Below are 19,156 nucleotides of genomic sequence, written 5' to 3'. Positions count from 1 at the left end.
AGAAAAGTGCTTGCTGAAAGGCTGGATTGTAGCTGCCTATAGGTGATAAATGAGCTAAGTTTTCTTTCGTTTTTCTTGTATATCTTAATTGAGTAGATTGGATCTCTCCTAGCTGTGCCCCCAGTTTTTCACCCTGTTGGGTTTTCTGGGTCAACAATTCTCGGGTGTTATTTACATTCCGCTATATCATGAAATTATTTGTGTGTTGTGCTTGTGTGCCTTTAAAGAACTTAATTTTTTTTTAAAGTAGGGTTTTTGTCCTATAGCCTACTTCGCACACCCCCAACCCCCCCCCCCCCCCCCCCTCCCCAATTTTTTTTTTTTTTTTTTTTGTAGAGCTTAGGGCCTGGATTCACAGAGGTGTTATGCCAATGAAATTAATTGTCCGCATGAAGTTCCGGCAACGAAATTGAGTTTTGTCACCAAAGGAAGAAATATTTTGTCCAGAAAGTTGCGGGGACGAAAATTTTTACCCAATAAACTAGCTTTGATGGAGTAATGGTAAGGTGATGGGCTTTAAGGATAGAGGTTATGGGTTCGAAACCCCTTGCCTCCATTCCCATAAATATTTGAAGGTTTATAGTGATTAAATATATATATAAATATAATGTTTTCTCTTTTCTATACATAACTTTTCCACATTTAAATACATAATCAGAATTAATACAATCATCAACCAACCACAAAAACACACATCAAAGCAAGAAATTCAAATTATAGTTACAAGTTACAACCCATGATAAAAATACACATAAAGATAATAAATATCGTTCCAAAACATCTGCATCCATCCATCCAAAAGCCTCAATTGAACATCTGTGTTGCGCGCTGCATGTGATGATTGCACTGCACATTTGCCTATTCTTAGCCCAAAACTCCTTTCCTCCGACCTTGTCTTGCTTCCAACGTGCACCACTACTACACGCTCCACTTGCCTTGGCATGGTGTAAATCATCAAAACCATGCCATGACCTGTGCCACTTGCTAAGGGTCTTACAGCTAACTATAACTTTACACAACAGTAATGTTATAATTACCGTCATAGTACATGAGAACTTCATACGTCGTCACGACAACAATTACCGTCGTGGTTAAGTACAAGTTAACACGGCAGCAGTCTAGGTAAAACATTGTCTTTAATGTCTACGTCTATAGCTTTATTCCTATTGTCATTGTTTAGGGGTTAAGTGTTTACATATCTGGAAATAACATTGTTTAATAAGACGATGCTTTTTGAGTTTGAGGCATCGTATTTTAAAAATACCCCAATAGATCTTGATTTTTGAACAATGATAATATTTATTTCTTCCATCGTTGTTTTACTGTCGTCTTTTTCCATTTTTGTAGTAGTGTTGCCCATAATAACTTAATAAGTCATTACAAGAGATGTCATTAACACTAACTATTACATAATTAGTAGCTTTAAGGGCATATATGTAACAAACACTGTAGCTCACCGTTGTCACACACTCCATCACCCATTGGCATCATTACTCCGTGAACCCAAGCTTCCGCAACATTGCTTCTAGGAACCGCCATTCTACATGATCATACGCCTTGACCATGTCCAATTTCAACTCTACATCTCTGATTTTACTCATCTTTTGCGTCCAGGACATCCGACCCTAGTATGTCCCAATAGCTCTAGTAGAAACTCCTAGTTAACCCATCCGGTCTGGGGGACTTGATAGGATTAATTTGCAATGCAGCCCACTTTATTTCCTCACTAGTTACAGGCGCCGATAGATCCTCATTTTGCTACTAAGTAATTTTGCAGTCAACATATACCATAATCTCCTCAAGATTAATCTCTTGGTTATATGTGAAAAGCCTTTCAAAGTATCGTAAAGCAATCCCTTCTATCTCTCCCTTCTCCTCACACCATACTCCATGTTCATCTTCAAGCCCTCGAATTTTATTCCCATGTCTCCGCTGGACTGTTTTCGCATGGATGAACTTCGTATTTTTGTCTCCTTCCTGCAACCATTGATTTATTGATTTTATCTTCCAATACATCTCCTCTCTACGTATGGCATCAGTCAAGGCACCTTTAAGTGCCAAACTTTATCCTGATCATAGTCTCTGGCCTGATAACAACCTTGAAGTATGGCTTTTGTTGCTTCATTTCTCTTTTGGGTATTAGTTTTTGCCCCTCATTGCCATTTTAAAATATTGATTTGCACTTGTTTAAGCTTTTCTACCAATCGAAAACAAGAATATCCCTGTTTTATTGCCTCCCTACACGCCTTCTCTAATTTCCACCTTGGGTCAAAGATAAATCAGCGTTGTCCTCGACTCCGCTTGGGTTCCGGGTCCAAGATAAGCCATGCATGGTCGGAGCCCGAACTTAATATGTAGAACAACGTTGCATCAACATACACGTTAATCTAAGATGGGGAGACCAAAGCTTGTTCCAATCTTTCTTAGATTCTGCATCCCTCCCGGCGATTGCTCCATGCAAATGGGTACCCTATAAAACCCACATCCACCAGCACAAAGTTACTAACAAAGGTACGAAAAGCACGCATGTTGCTTGTTGTTCAAGGTAAGCCTCCTTGTTTCTCTGTATCCTACAAAATATCATTAAAATCACCAATAATACAAACTGGTTCAGTATATTGCTGGAGTTTAGATTCAAGGATGTGCCACTATTTTTCTCGGGTGCAATCTTTGGAACTTGCATACACCGCTATCAAATGCCACAACACATTCCGATGAGCATCTGTAACTAGAACCTCAATGTAATAATCAGAGTACTTGGCTACAACAACTATTTGGGGATCCTTCCAAATAAAGATCAAACCTCCACTAAGCCCATTTGCGTCAACCCCATGCATGCATTGCATTCCTAGTTTACGTTTCAAAAATGCAAGTTGAAATCCTTTTATTTTAGTTTCTAGTAGTACTACCACCTCAGGAGAATGGAGCTTGTTTTGCTCCATGAGGTTGGGAACTGTCAATGCTCCTCCAATACCTTGACAATTCCACACCAGGATTTTCATGGCGACTGTGGAGACCCCTCACGAGTGGTCTCCACCTCCTCATATGATTGTAAACTGGTCATCCGTTACACCTTGTTTCTCTCATCTTGTTCCTCATGCGCAATCTCTTGCTCTCCTTCAATCGCCCGCTTCCTTTTTCCCCCACCTTGACATGATTGCTCTATCAAGGGTCCTAGGTTAAAAGGGTCAGAGTTCTAGAAGAGCGTGAACCCACCGGATCTGAGGGCTACCTCTTTTTGTGTTGGAACATGCTGTAACCGCACCACTTCACTATTCCCCACTTCATGGGTCGGTTTCATAGCCATATGGAGATCAATTTCCCCTCATTATTCAAGGGAGACCTGTACCTCCCTGTCACCAATCCATTGTACCAAACTCATAGCTTGATTATCGTCTGCCATCTCCTTTTGGCCAGTAGCCCAAGGCTCATGCACATTTCCTCCTGGTCCAATAAAGCCCGCATCATAGGCAACCTCTCTCAACTGCTGACGTCATTCCGCCTCTTCCTTTTGTCTTAGTATGGTCTCAGCTAAGTTCCCCTTTCGTTGGGTTCGAGTCTACAGGCCCCGTTAAGATCTTAATTTGCCTTTAACTCTTTGTGTATTATCTTGTTACTAAATTTAGTTTGTTTCCTTAGTTCAGGGTTGAAAAATACGTACGTACGTGTATACTCTTTCACGTTTTAGCTTGCTTAGATACAGAGAGAGAATATACAGAGACATGATTCCTTTTATATAATTTCAGATACGACAAATTAATAACTCACCCTATGATTGGCCTCCGACGGGTTTTAGGGTTGATCGACATTTGTAGGGAAACCATGATGCATAATTCATATTTGTATAGTAACATTTAAATTGGTTTTTTTCAATCGACATTTCTTATGAAATAATAGATTTTTACTATTGTTTTTTGCTCCATCCTGGAAGTTCTAGGGGTTTAATAATCTCTTGATTTTCAATTAAGAATTATCGATTTCTATTCAATTCTCCTGATTTTCTCATAACTGAGTTGTCATTAACTTTTAGGCCAAAAGTCATTTTTGGTCTCTAGAGTTTGGCACTTCAACAAGTTTTGATCTTGTAGTTTCAATTCCGTCAATTTTGCCATTGTAGTTTCGTATTTGTAGCAATTCAAGGACATGTTAGTATTCTTGTCAATTTATTTAACGATGCAAGGGGCAATTTCGTCAACCCAAAACCCTTGAGCGTAAAAGCTCATCTGAAATTCTCCCCATTTCATATTAGGGCTCGAAATTCAACCACTAATCCTAATTTTTGAAGAACCCTAAACCCAAATTACCAATTTCAAGCCCTAATATGAAATTAGGGGAGTTTCATATGAGCTTTTATGCTCAAAGATTTTGGTTGACGAAATTGCCCCTTGCATCGTCAAAGAAATTGACAGGAATACTAACTTGTCATTGAATTGCTACAAATATGAAACTACAGGGTCAAAATTGACGGAAGCGAAACTACAGGGTCAAAAGTGGTTGAAGTGCCAAACTATAAGGACCAAAAGTCACTTTTAGCTTGACTTTTATTTGATGAAGATAATTTGTGAGTTGACTTCAAGTCATTACTATTTTGATTTCATTTCTTTTTTTGAATCTGAGTTATCGTACCTAATAATCATATTCTACGCGGTAATAATTATATTCTTTACTTTCTAATTTTGATAAATAAATAAAAAGGGTACAACTTAGAGCTTATATTAAAAATTGAACGATAAAGGACTCACTAGTGTAGTGGTTCGGAGTAATTGCTCCTCTAGACAAAGTTCTGAGTTTGAGTCCTAGCACCTATATTTTGTGTGTGAGTTTATTATGCTCCTCTCAATAGGAAAGGTTCTAAAAAAAAATTGCGAAGTTAAAGAATAATATACACGTACGTACGTATTTTTCAATAATACTTCCATTTTCCGTCACATCTCAAAAACTTGATAAAATACACGTTTTAAAAAAATCAAACATACAATACACGTATGTATATATATTAAAATATTATATAGTGGCCGAACTTTTCAGCTGTATCTTGGCAAAATTTTGCCGAATAAAACACATAAGTCTTTTATTTGTATTTAAAAAAATAAAAAAAAGCGTCAGCCTAGGTGCTATTAAGCGGTCCTTTTTTTATTTATTTAATTTTTTAATAAAATAGTACGGCCGGACGGCTATACTCGTAAAAAAAATAGGGAGCTTCACTAATATACCTAAAATGGGTGCTGAAATTATAAAAAAACCCCATATGGAAAACACTTTATAAACACACCCAAAACTCATTTATTAAATAACAAATTAGTGTTGAAGTTCCAATAAATTACAAGCACTGCCACTATCAAGCCCAACAGAAAAAAAACTCAAAAAGCACCCAAAACAACCCCAGCCCAAACTTATAAAAAAGCCCAAAGATTTTACCATCTCCAAAACCATAATTTCGTTCAAAAAAATGGAAAACAAAAACGTAACTTCCATCCTGCGACTTCAATTAACCATCTTTGCCAAACGTCCCTTCAGTCACCGTCTTCATCAAAGTGTCTTCTTCATCTCTTGAAACCGAAACTCCATAACCACCACCAAGCTTGATCTACTTTCAAAAACAAACACCACACATTGACCTCCACCTACAAAACCAAGACAAAATTTCAGAGAACAATTTCAATAAGAAAACGCTTCAAAGGTAAGACATTTACAAAACAAACCTACACTATAATTTTGATTAATTGCTATAGAGTTCCAGTCTAGGGTAATAACAGTATTTTAGATTCGAATCAAGGACAAAATCTTGAAACTATATTGGATTTCACTATTGCACTGACTGCTTACTATTAGTATTTTAGTCGCTAGTTTACTGTCATTCTGATTAATAGCTGTAAAGTTCCAATATAGGGTAATAACACTGCTTGTTTCCTCTGAAATCCTATTTTTGATGCATGTCTACCACTGTAAAGTTCCAATATAGGGTATTAATACTGCTTGTTTCCTTTGAAATCCTATTTGTAATGCATGTCTACCACTGTATAGTTCTAGTATGTGGTAATAACACTGGTAGACGTGCATTAGAAATAGGATTTCATAGCAAACAAGCAGTGTTATTACCATACTGGAACTTTACTGTGGTAGACGTGCATTAGAAATAGGATTTCATAGCAAATAAGCAGTGTTATTACCCAAGACTGGAACTTTACGTGCATTAGAAATAGGATTTCATAGCAAACAAGCAGTGTTATTACCCTAGACTAGAACTTAACAGTGGTAGACGTGCATTACAAATACGATTTCATAGCAAACAAGCAGTGTTCTTACTCTATACTTGAACTTTACAGTGGTAGACATGCATTAGAAATAGGATTTCATAGCAAACAAGCAGAGTTATTACCCCATACTGGAACTTTACAGTGGTAGACATGCATTAGAAATAGGATTTCATAGAAAACAAGCAGTGTTATTACCCTATACTGGAACTTTACAGTGGTAGACGTGCGATTTCATAGCATATAAGCAGTGCTATTACCCCAGACTGGAACTTAACAGTGGTAGACATGCATTAGAAATAGGATTTCATAGCAATCAAGCAGTGTTATTACCCTAGACTGGAACTTTACAGTGGTAGACGTGCATTACAAATAGGATTTCATAGCAAACAAACAGTGTTATTACCCTATACTGGAACTTTACAGTGGTAGACATGCATTAGAAATATTATTTCATAGCAAACAAGCAGTGTTATTACCCTAGACTGGAACTTAACAAATACGATTTCATAGCAAACAAGCAGTGTTATTACCCCATACTGGAACTTTACAGTGGTAGACATGCATTAGAAATAAGATTTCATAGCAAAGAAGCAGTGTTATTACCCTATACTGGAACTTTACAGTGGTAGACATGCATTAGAAATAGGATTTCATATCAATCAAGCAGTGTTATTACCCTAGACTGGAACTTTACAGTGGTAGACGTGCATTACAAATAGGATTTCATAGCAAACAAGCAGTGTTATTACCCTAGACTGGAACTTAACAGTGGTAGACGTGCATTACAAATACAATTTCATAGCAAACAAGCAGTGTTCTTACTCTATACTTGAACTTTACAGTGGTAGACATGCATTAGAAATAGGATTTCATAGCAAACAAGCAGTGTTATTACCCCATACTGGAACTTTACAGTGGTAGACATGCATTAGAAATAGGATTTCATAGCAAACAAGCAGTGTTATTACCCTATACTGGAACTTTACAGTGGTAGACGTGCGATTCATAGCAAATAAGCAGTGCTATTACCCTAGACTGGAACTTAACAGTGGTAGACATGCATTAGAAATAGGATTTCATAGCAATCAAGCAGTGTTATTACCCTAGACTGGAACTTTACAGTGGTAGACGTGCATTACAAATAGGATTTCATAGCAAACAAGCAATGTTATTACCCTATACTGGAACTTTACAGTGGTAGACATGCATTAGAAATAGGATTTCATAGCAAACAAGCAGTGTTATTACCCTATACTGGAACTTAACAAATACGATTTCATAGCAAACAAGCAGTGTTATTACCCTATACTGGAACTTTACAGTGGTAGACATGCATTAGAAATAAGATTTCATAGCAAACAAGCAGTGTTATTACCCTATACTGGAACTTTACAGTGGTAGACATGCATTAGAAATAGGATTTCATAGCAAACAAGCAGTGTTATTACCCTAAGCTGGAACTTTACAGTGGTAGACATGCATTAGAAATAGGATTTCATAGCAAACAAGCGGTGTTATTACCCTATACTAGAACTTTACAGTGATAAACAGAAAAAACACGAATATACTCAGATTCAACTAAAAAAGCATACCTCAATTAATATGAAAACCAAATCGAATATCACAAATTTCTAACCACAGCTCAAACAGCAAATCCACAACCAAACAGAATCTGAAATCAATCCAAATTATAAATAAAAAGAAATTAATATCACAATTTAAAACTCAAACAAATATCTAAGTACAAATTAGAACGAAATCAGAAAATCCAATAGATGAAAATCATAAAGTTTAACGCATTAGTCATTATTCCATTCTATATATTATGCAAGTAAAGAGACCAATAGATGAAAATCAATTGAAAATGCTAAGTCCCGAATCCCAAAAATTGGACAAAAATCAAATGCAATATATCTATACTGATAGGTACAGAATCTTGGAATAAACACATTGCTCAATTTTTGCACCTAATCAAAGAAAAACACTCAGCATTGACATCGTACATTATATGAGTCAACCGCTCGTGTCCCCGTACCTGATAAGCAAGAGGAGATTTCCGAAACTCTTTATCAAAAGTGCACTCCTGGAGAATAGTGCGTAGCTTCATATGTCCCCACTTTTTCATGTTCGTACCCGTGTGATATCCAGGGACAGATGCAATTAACCTCACCTGAAAATTATACACACGGATGAAGATACTAACTTTGACGTTATACTATCCCCAACAAAACAAAACCAATATATATAAAGTTCAAGGAATAGAAAACACACTGCTGCATTGCTGTAATCAAACTTCTTGAAAAATGACGGATTGATTTTGAAGCTTCCCAAGTTAGGAAAATTAACAGAAAACTCGGGCCACTATTGACAGTCAACCAACAAGATGAAGATTATTACGTTAAATTTGAATTAGCATCATTAAAAATCAAAACAACTGGAAACTAGAGATATAAGGTAACAAAAAGGCAACAAAACCAAAACAATGAATAAAATCAACCAATGATCCACATAAATTGTTATATTAATACCTTAAGTGAACTGAGATAATCAATTAAGTCATTTTCAAATCCACATCTTTGCTTGGATTATTTTGATCAGATGCGTTACTGATGAGCTCACGGAGAAAGATCTCCTTGTTGCTATAATAGGTGTTGATGATCAAACTCAGAAGCTGGTTGATCTCATGGATCAGGACTCGAGTTCACCTCCTGAGTTGTAAAACGACGTTGCCGAGGTCGGCGTATCCAGCTCTTCAAATAAGAGCTTCTTCAATGGCGACCGCAGAGAGGAAGACGAAGCAGCAGCCCCTCTGGCTGTGGAAGTATCGTCGTAGTCGGCATGGTTGAAAATCGGGAACACTGGACAGATTTGGTCATTTTGGAATATATCGTCGGTGGAAATTGGTGATTCGTCAGGATTGGTGCAGGTGAAAGAGAAATCGTCTTCATCTTCGTTCTTCTCGCAATCACCACCGGCGTCGGCATTCTGAAATCCTTCGTCCGGCAATTGACACCTCAAATCTACAGAGTAGCCACAGAACTCCGTGAGCTTAACCATTAGCTCTGTTCATATCGAAAAAATGGAAATTAGCACCAAATTCGACAAAGAAACTGAAATCGAGTCAAAATTCAAGTAAATTAAGCAAAAATCAAAAGGAAAATAACGAATTGAAGCAGATGGAACAAACCTGCAAAAGAAATGGAGGCATCGGCGGCGAGAACACGTGTGAGGCCACCGACGTAACGGAGATTGTCGTCGGTCTTGTGTTGGTCCATGGCTCTAAGACTGTTTGGTTTACTTTGAAGGCAGAGAGAGGGAAGAAGGGAGAGAACAGAGGAGAGATGTGGGTTTGAAGGAGGAGAGGGGCTTGAGGCTTCAGACCTCAGGGAGTGGTTTTGTTGAATTTTAATGTTCTCTACATTCTATAGATTCTAAACGAGATCCAAAACTACTTTAATGCTAAAAAGGGTAATAAAGGTATTTGATCTTATTAATTAAATTAAAAAATATACAATTGTTGATTTTTGGGTTTATTTTGGGTGTGTTTATATATAATGAATGGTATAGGGTATATTTATAGTTTTATGTCTAGGAATGGGTATTTCACTAAATTTCTAAAAATAATAATAGTATAGCCGCATGGCTATCCCGGGGTCCTTTTTTAAATTGTTTTTAATAAATAGTATAGCCGTGCGGCTTTACCCTTTAAATATAGAGATATTTAGTCATATACCCATTCTTAGCACTAAAACGATAAATAAACCCTACACCATTTAATTTCTATAAACAAACCCAAAAAAAACCCAAAAAATGACAGCTGATCCTATTGAATTTAATTTTGATTATTAAATTACTTTGATGCCCTATTGAGTGTTTTGGGCTTTTTTATGAGGTTTTGGGATTAGATTTGTTTTAAAAAAATCAATGGCAATTTTGTAATTTAAAAGATGTTAAAAGCATTTTTGATATGTTGTAAATGAGCTTTGAGTGTGTTTCTAAAGTCCATTTCATATAGGGTTTTTTTTATATAATTTGGGCTCCTATATTAGGTATAATAGTGAATCTCCCATAAATATATTTAATGGAATATAATCACGCTTTGAGCACAGTGTGTTTTGTTTGTTTCAAGACTAGAAGGCGGTTAACAGATAGCAAAGATCACGTTTCTTCCGAGAAAATAACAAATAAAACCACGCTAAAGATGTTAAGTGTAGTCCATGCCAATAAGGCCCTCAACTGGAAATCTGCAGAGTTTGTCGAAAATGTCTCTAAATCAAACTTCACAATTCACAGAAATCATATTTTGAACCCAAAAAACAAACTTAAAAACAAAGACTGATTAAAGAAACACAGGCTGAATAAGGCTGTTAATGGTATTTACAATGGCCTGTATTAGTGCGCCGGTGGTTTTACATAATCTAAACCAGTTTTTCTTTTGGTCTGACTGACAGTTACACACAGGACCTTAGGAAGAATCAAAAAAATCTGGACTGCACAACTGCACAATAAATGAGGTACCAAAAACGTGGTGGTGCCTGCCCTATAAAGAAAGGCATGCATCTTATGCTCTAATCCACAGTGAGTGTGAGTTGAGGTTTCACAATATCCAACAAGCAAGCAGTTTTTATATTGCTTTTGTGTTTTTCTCTTCCCTTTGTTCAGAAAGAGAGAGTATGGAGATGAAACTGATGGGTTGTTGGTCTCTGATAGTTTTTGGGTTGGTGGTTATGGTTTTGAACAATGCATGTCCTGCAAATGGGGTCACATGCCAAGGGGCCCTAATGACTTTGATGCCCTGTGAGCCATACTTGGTGGGTTCTGGCCCAGGCACTCCTGCCGTTCCTTGTTGTGCTGGTGTCCAAACCCTTGTTTCTGAGGCTTCCTCCACTGAAATCCGCAGGAGCCTCTGTGAATGCTTGAAAAAAGCTGCAGCTGGGATGAAGATTGACCCAGGCAGACTTAAGGCCATGCCCGAATACTGCAAGGTCTCCATGCCCGTACCTCTTGACCCCGCCGTCGACTGCAGCAAGTAATCTCTCTCTCTCTCTCTCTCTCTCTCTCTCTCTCTCTCTCTCTTCTTATTTATGTATCTAAGAATATCATACAGATTTTTTGTTCGTATGATATACATGATTTGGTTGGACTAATGTGTTCTTTTTACTTTTGTGATGTGCAGAGTTCCTCTGTTCTAAAGGGTGTGCATGATGATGGTATGAAATAAAACTCGGAGAATGATTAGCTGCAAGCCAGATGTTTTGGGATGTGCAGAAAATTAATTTGTGTTTGATTCCTTTTGTGCATCCAAAATATGTATTGAAAAGCAATTATAAAGTAAAAGAATGCTATCATTTCGCCAATTGTTCTCTCTTTTTTCTTAACTTGGTTTAGTATCTGCTCCCAACTAAAAAGCAATTAAGCTGTATCCTTTTACAAGGCTATAAAATTTGACATGCATCAGATGGCAAAAACTAAATAAAACTCCAAACTCCAAATGCAGCCTCCAAACTCTTCTGAAATAATATGACTTTTATTACCAATAAAAAATAACCCACCAACCCCATCAGCACCAAATGTGTTTTCAGCTGTGGAGGCTTGTTTGAATGAGACTGAGAGTTACTGTTGCATGTCAAGACATTGTCCAGGAGCCTTACTGTTATACCATTTTCATGAGAAAATTTCACTCACCAAAATCTACATTGCTAGGTATTATACTCGGTACAATGTTAACTACCCTGTAATGAAAAAGAAGAAGAAAAGATTAGCATCAATGCAAAACTTAATCTCTGATTCTCTCTGTGTCTCAGAAATGAAAAAAAAATCAAGAAATACCAATTGTCTTGTTGAGCAGCCAGAGCAGAAGGGCCAGTTGAATTGCAAAAATAGAGTGAAGCCACATTCTATCCACCGTGAACCCAAACACTGTGATCCCTGCTCTATTATTCTCCAGATATTTCACTGCAAAAGCGACCACGCGCTATCATTACAAAAAAATAGAAAGAAGCAAAAACATAAATAAATAAATAAATTCAACACTGTCACTGAAGATGATGATCTGTTCCTACTACAACCTAGAGCTTCTCTTTTCTGGAATGAGATTGTGTGAGTTTACATTGGCACCAGCTTGGTGTTGTCCAAATCGTCATCTTCTCCAGCTTCGTCATCTTCTGATTCGATATCAGCACCAAAAGGAAACACTTGAGCTGAAGAAATCGGAGCCATTGGAGTCTCACTTTCTGTGTAATCAAAAGACTGTATTGTGGCGCAGACATGCCACTTTGCAGCAAGCCCCGTTATCGACTGCGCTTTGTGTGTTATTTTTGTTGCACTTCGCAAGCAAATGAAAAGGCTAATAACTAGGCTAATGGAACATAACTGCAACATTACCAGAAAACAAAAATGGCAATATATATATATATATATATAATTTGAATCAGATATTGTCATATATGTAAGTGAACGAAAGATTGAAAATTACCGCAAGCTCTCCAGCCTTGAAGATATTAATATGAGCACTAGACCTAGTTACCATGACCAGAGAAATGAGCTGACTCGCTGTGACCATAATTAGAGAGAGCAAGATGAATACTCGAAACTTATGGCTCATCAGCCGAAGGTTCCTTCTGATCTTGAGGTGTTCCATCAAGATCAGCTCAACCTCGGTCTCCTTTTGAAAAACTTGGGCAAAATTTTCTGGTCTCAGTATTTGAAGACGGCAAATAAGCCGGAACAGAACACACACCAGGAAGAAAATTGTAGTTCGATAAAGCCACGAACACAGCTCCAACGTACACAAAATCGTGCTGCTTAAATAGATGTTCCCATAATACGGTAATTCGGTTGCTCCTGAGACATACCACCATAGCTTATAGAGACACTCTGCTGCAAAACAGGGGAAGACGATCATGCAGAGGAGCTTCATTGAATTCTGCAATCGTAAAAACATAGAGATTAGAAGCTCAAAGTTTCAAGATTTTGTCTAAGGTTTTGTTTTGAATCAACTAATTATATATACCTGAAATTGTTGTTTACATCCATGGCGAACCTTCACACTTGCGTCATATAATTTGTCAAGGAAGAGAAACCTCCTCAAACCATATTTGCGAGTCCAGCAGGAGAGGCTGATGAATGCGAGCACTGAGAATAAAGAAAGTGAAAACTGAGAAACTACATGGTAAGGCCTGCTGTGATTCTCATCGCAGTCGGAGCAGGAGAGGAGAAAGTGTGAGACAAGCGGCACGCCAATGGCTAAAACGAAGAAGATGGACCATGAAACACCAGTCCTCCATACATTGAACTGATCCACGAAAACCCATTTGAGGCATGCATCGAAGCTCTTCAATTCGAGTCCTTCGTTACAGCAAGGGCAAGGTAGGCAACCACCTACCCCAAATTTTTTCACCCAAAAAAAAAACTATATGTAAGCAAAGCTACTCCTACCCAGCCCATGTGATGGAGTGAACCCATGCCTACCCAAACACATAAAAAAACTTCTCTTTTGGCAGCATCATCTTCTCATATCTAAGGCAACAAGTATTCTTCTTATTGTCTTCTCTTTAATTATCTCCTTCTGATGGGTTTTTCCTAAAATAAATGTATGCATCTTAATTTTAATTTGAAATTGAGTATTCTAGGGTTTAATTATGAATAAATTATAATTTGGGGTAAAGTTTTAGATTTAAATAGTTTAGTTTTGTGTTGCATTGCATTTATCTATTTTTTTTAGTTTTTTTTTGTTAAGCTTTTATTTATGTATAGAGATGCATATTTGAGGGTAAGGCTCATTACGTCCTCTGACTAGGTGTATATTTTTATTTTTATGAATGAAATTCACTCGTATCTTCGAGTTTTTAAGGTAAGTTTCGCCTACTTGACTTTTAAATCCAGGATCCGTCATTGCTTTGAGCCAATCATTGCCCCAATGTGTGTGTGTTTTTTGAGCAGATTTGGCTTGCTGCCAAGTCGAGACTTGTAGTGCAATTACCAAACAAGGAGACACGAATTGCATTTTTGTAACCAATTACCACCCTTCTATTTCTTAGATAAAACCAGCTCGAGCATTTTTATGTAGGGGAAAACCCGCTCAAGCGTGTTTTTTTATCCCATACTTGATAAACTTTTCATGTGTCCTTGTGTCTTGCAGCATTGAGTTATATTTAAATTAGGAAATTGAGTTGGGGTAAATATTATAGAATCAAGTTATCTAATCCTCGTGGGATCGACCTTGTGTTTACTTTTCTATACTCCAATAAATTTGCATATCTTAATAAGTTGAATTTAGTTAATCTATTTAACCAACCTCTTTTGTGGTAGGATTTTGCGGGTTTTGCTTTACCAAAAGGATTTCTCTTTCCTTCTCTGTGCATGAAAGCTTTTTTCTACAAAAGCCTTCCGTTTTTCTTATGTTTCATTTTTCTTCTTCGAAAATTGATTGGTTCAGAGTTATTACAGTCTACACCATTCTTTCACTGGGTAAATGACAACTTTTTTTTTTTTTTTGACACAAGGTAAATGACAACTTAACACTATCGCATATATATTCGATTAAATTATTTAGTAAATTACTTTTAAGGTAAAAAAACAAGGTATTTGGGCTTCAGTAAAATCAAAAAGCCCAAAAGCATATACCCATCTCACGACCTTCCAGGGATGGTGCTTCCTCCAGTCCTCAGCTGCATATAAGTTGAGGGAAAATCTTGGTATGTTCTTCCAAGTTCATCATTTGATTGGGGAAGCGAAGATGTACTTCAACAAAAACATGAGCAAAAACACATTTGGCCCCAACAATAATTAACACAATCTCAAACAAGGTTTGCTTCATCCTGCACATATACTGGGGAAGAAAAGGGAACCTCCCCCATACCAGCAAGTTTTTTGGCTTCTTTTTTTTTTTTTCAAATGTTTTTTTAAGGCCAAAGCTGGAAGTTACGAAAAAATTGTACGTTTACAACGTGAAGGTTCTCAATAGAATTTCCCTTCTGATAATAGCCTGTAAAACATAATAACCTGTGAAGGCTTCTACGACAAAATTCTCCTCAAATATATTCGATTTTACTACTAATTACGCAACGATAATTAGTTAAATAATTCTAACTTGTTTATTGTATTAGAAGGGATGAGAAACCCTTGATTTATTCTAATCCTAACTTCTTTCCTCAACCTAATTCGGTTCTATATTTGTCAAACCCTTGTTTATGTCCATTCCATTTCATAGTAAGGTTTAGGATGTCAAACTTTACCTTTGAGTTGTTTGATGATCTTTCGTCAAAATTGGTATATATATATTGTAGCTATTTTTGCTGAAATTAAACTATTTACCTCGGTTGAGTATAAATGTGTTTATAAGATGCTTGTATTCAATACCATAATCTTTACCAATATCACCAGAGAAGACATGGGAAGAGAAGCCTATTTCATCGAAGCTATATCATGAAAATAAAAAATATTGAAAAATATAGCTTCCAAATTCATGTTTATTTTTTGAAGAAAAGAAAATTTAAAAAGGAATAGGTATTTACCTTGAGACAAGGCCAATATTTGTTCTTAGAAAGACTTCCACGCGAGGGGAGGGGACTATATCTACTTGTTTTATCTCACCAAATTATAAGTGCGCGCGATTGTGCGGTAGAGGGAAGCCCTGCAGGGGCGACCTGAGAACACGTGAAATGCAAAGAACAGCAGGACCGAATGACGGCCCTCTTGGGTTCTGCTGTTGCTGCATACATGTGATCTCAGATCGCTCCTGTGGGGCTCCACTACCATTAGGCTTCTGCGGAGAACTTGGTGATGCCACAAGTGTTCCTCATGGGTGGTTGTTATAAGCACTGCCGAGTACTTCACCTAGTTGAACTTGTACTACACTGCAGTACATAAGAGAAACTTAATAGGCATTTGGGGGGTGAGTACGACTTTGTACTTCTTAAAATGCATGTCTATTTGTACTATAGAACTCTAACTCCAAATCTGCCCAGAACAATAGGATATTCCGTGAAGATAGATGGGCATGGATGTATTTGAACCTCAGATTTGCTCAATAAATCCTCTTTTAATTTCTAACGGGGAAAAAAAAATTCAAATTTTACGGTAAATTTGAATTTTGCGATTAAGCACTTTCTTTTATTCTTTTATTGGTCGAACACTTGCTTTTATTTTAGGCTTCGAATATATGTCTCAATTTTTTTGTACTCAAACTTCCAGAACCTTAATTTCATGTAGAGATATTTAGTCATATACTCATTCTTAACACTAAAACTATAAATAAACCCTACACCATTTAATTTCTATAAACAAACCCAAAAAACACCCAAAAACTGACAACTGGCCCTATTAAATTTAATTTTGATTATTAAATTACTTTGATGCCCTATTGAGTGTTTTGGGCTTTTTTTATGAGGTTTTGGAGTTAGGTTTGTTTTAAGAAATCAATGGCAGTTTTGTAATTTAAAAGAAGTTAAAATCTTTTTTTGTTATGTTGTAAATGAGCTTTGGGTGTGTTTCTAAAGTCTATTTCATATAGGTTTTTTTTTATAATTTGGGCTCCTATATTAGGTATAATAGTGAATCTCCCTTTCATGTCCCACTCTATACCTCATTTTGTCAACTCCCTTAAAAAGAAAGACCAATCTGCGGAGCAAGTTCTTCAGTCCAATGTGTATTTTGAAGGATAAAGACGACAAGTAGAAAAGAGGAGAATCCCATAAATATCAAAATGGAAGAAACATAAATCTTGTGCGAAGAAACTTTAACAAAGGAAGCAACAACATCAATTCAAATAATCAAAATGGAAGATGAATCCCTCTACGTTTTGTCAACAAATTTACGGGCATAAAAAAGTACAAAGTGTCATATAGATCTACCTGATGCAAGATACCAAATTATTCATAAAGAGACTACAGATGCCAGAAAAGTAATGACGCAAATTTTACTAAGAATGATGACGGTTAAGGGCAATTATTTTATAAATGCTTCAGTTCGCATCAAGATGCACAAGATGTGTGGTACATAGGTAGCGGATGCAGTAATCATGTATGACGGGACGCATCAACTTATCTATGACGTGCTCTATGTTCCTAATTTGGCTCAAATTTTGTAAGTGTTGGACAACTTGTGCACAGAGATTTCATGGTTAAATTTGAAAATGACAGCTGTGTTATTTTTGATAAAAAGAATAACAATATGGTTGTTAATATAAATATGATAGCAAACAATTTTTTTTCCCTAGGTGATGTTGATTTGTGTCCTTTAGGCCTATATTATATAAAAGGCTTAAATTTTTAGATAGTTCCTATATTTTCAATTTAGTCAATTTAATCCTTGTGTTTTACTCCGTTAGTCAATGCTGTCTATTTCATTAAAGTTTAAAAAAATTAATTAAAAAAATTATTAAGTTCAGTTTATAAATTAAAAATAGAAAATAGAAATTCTGGAAACCCAACTGACTCTGTCGTCTTCTCTCATGTCGTCACCGCCACCCAATCCACCACTACAACCACCATGAGCAGTCCCAGCCACCACCCTATTCTTATCTCTCTCTCTCTCTCTCTCTCTGTTTTTTAATTGTCCAATTCCAACATGGCAACCAAGTTCTTCAGTTTCTTTTTTCTGCTTCTTTTGCATAGCTCCACATTTATTGCAGTAAGTGCTCGACCTTTCAATATCACAAACACTCATCGTAGAGCAATTGGAGGTTTCTTTAATGCGTTATCTCTTGGAGCCGTCAAAGAATTGGGCCCTAGCCCAGGTGAGGACAACTGATGGTTGTGGTGGTGGTGGTGGCGGCATGAGACAAGGACACTATTAGGTTTCCAGATTTTTTATGTTAATTTTTTTATTCATAGTTTTTATTTGTAAACTGAAATTAAAAATTATTTTTATTAATTTTTAAAATTTTAATGAATTTTAACGGTAATTTAAAGGAATGGATAAAATTGGCCAACAAAATAAAACACATGGACTAAATTGGCCACATTGAAAACATAGGGATTAAATTGGCCAAATGAATAAAATACAGAAATTATTTTAACATTTAAGCCTATATAAAAGAACAAACTATGTTTTGGAAGCAAAAAGACTAAAGGATCAATGTTATGGCATCTAAGATATGGTCCCGTTAATATAATTTATTTTAGGCCTATATAAGAAATTGAAAATTAAGTAAAGGATATGATGATTTGAATGGGGATTAACAGAAAAAATTTCATTCTTATTTGAGTCAAGAGCTTGGACACAGATGAAGACATGTTGGACTATCGTCTATTCATTATGACGCAGCACAAGCAAACAAAGCCTACAAGCGTAAACCTAGAAGGAACAAAGGTCTGGAATCCACCAAGAAATTGAGAGAAATCTCAAGAGTTTATGATTAAAACAAAAGTAATACCATGACAACACATAAAGGTTTCTTAAATACACATGATGGACCCTAGGACTACCCCGGGGACGTTATTGAAAACCAAACATCAGCAAGCATAAAGGTTGCTTAAATACACATACTCGACCCTAGGACTACCCCGAAGAGGTTATTGAAAACCAAACATCAGCAAAACGGAAATAAACAAAAAGTCTAAATTTAATTGAAATAGTATTTGCTATTTTCCAAAGCCCAAATGACCCTAGGACTACTCGTGGGGCCGTTTCCTTTCCGAAAAGGTAGCATACACTCCATTCAGAGCTCGGATGCTAAATATGCAAATTCTAGCTATGTCCCTTTTCCAATCTTTAGTCCATTTTTTCTTTAATCCTTTCCGCCATTTGTTCTACATCAAGATTCTATGATGGTGTTCTTGAGGAAGAAGAGATTCCCTGTTGGTACGTATAGCAAGCTGAAGCCAAAGAAGTATGGTCCTTACAAGGTGTTAAAATGAATAAATGATAATGCCTATGTTATCGAATTACTTAACTCC

The 19,156-nt window shown here is 36.5% G+C and overlaps 1 protein-coding gene, 1 long non-coding RNA gene and 1 pseudogene across 3 annotated transcripts; 1 reads left to right on the top strand and 2 right to left on the bottom strand.

Moving 5' to 3' along the window:
* The first annotated feature begins 10,833 nt into the window (after window positions 1–10,833).
* Window positions 10,834–11,614, top strand: LOC110750471 (non-specific lipid-transfer protein AP10-like). The gene is made up of 2 exons (XM_021950817.2): window positions 10,834–11,286; window positions 11,434–11,614. The coding sequence occupies exons 1-2, from the start codon at window positions 10,931–10,933 to the stop codon at window positions 11,447–11,449; spliced, it is 372 nt and encodes a 123-aa protein (XP_021806509.1). The 5' UTR covers window positions 10,834–10,930; the 3' UTR covers window positions 11,450–11,614.
* Window positions 11,615–11,984: 370 nt separating this feature from the next.
* Window positions 11,985–14,151, bottom strand: LOC110750501 (uncharacterized; annotated as a pseudogene). Its single transcript, XR_015835311.1, has 6 exons — window positions 14,125–14,151; window positions 13,270–13,668; window positions 12,733–13,182; window positions 12,326–12,629; window positions 12,087–12,212; window positions 11,985–11,989 (listed from the first exon to the last, which is right to left on the bottom strand). The product of XR_015835311.1 is annotated as an uncharacterized LOC110750501 (transcript).
* Window positions 14,152–14,766: 615 nt separating this feature from the next.
* LOC110750480 (uncharacterized) lies at window positions 14,767–16,036 on the bottom strand. The gene is made up of 2 exons (XR_002525739.2): window positions 15,773–16,036; window positions 14,767–15,243 (listed from the first exon to the last, which is right to left on the bottom strand). It is a non-coding gene; the product is annotated as an uncharacterized LOC110750480 (long non-coding RNA).
* Window positions 16,037–19,156: the final 3,120 nt, after the last annotated feature.

Source organism: Prunus avium, chromosome 4 (genome assembly GCF_965620075.1).
Source record: "Prunus avium chromosome 4, drPruAviu1.hap1.1, whole genome shotgun sequence".
Lineage (NCBI taxonomy): Eukaryota > Viridiplantae > Streptophyta > Magnoliopsida > Rosales > Rosaceae > Prunus > Prunus avium.
This window is presented reverse-complemented; position numbering and strand designations above follow the sequence as displayed.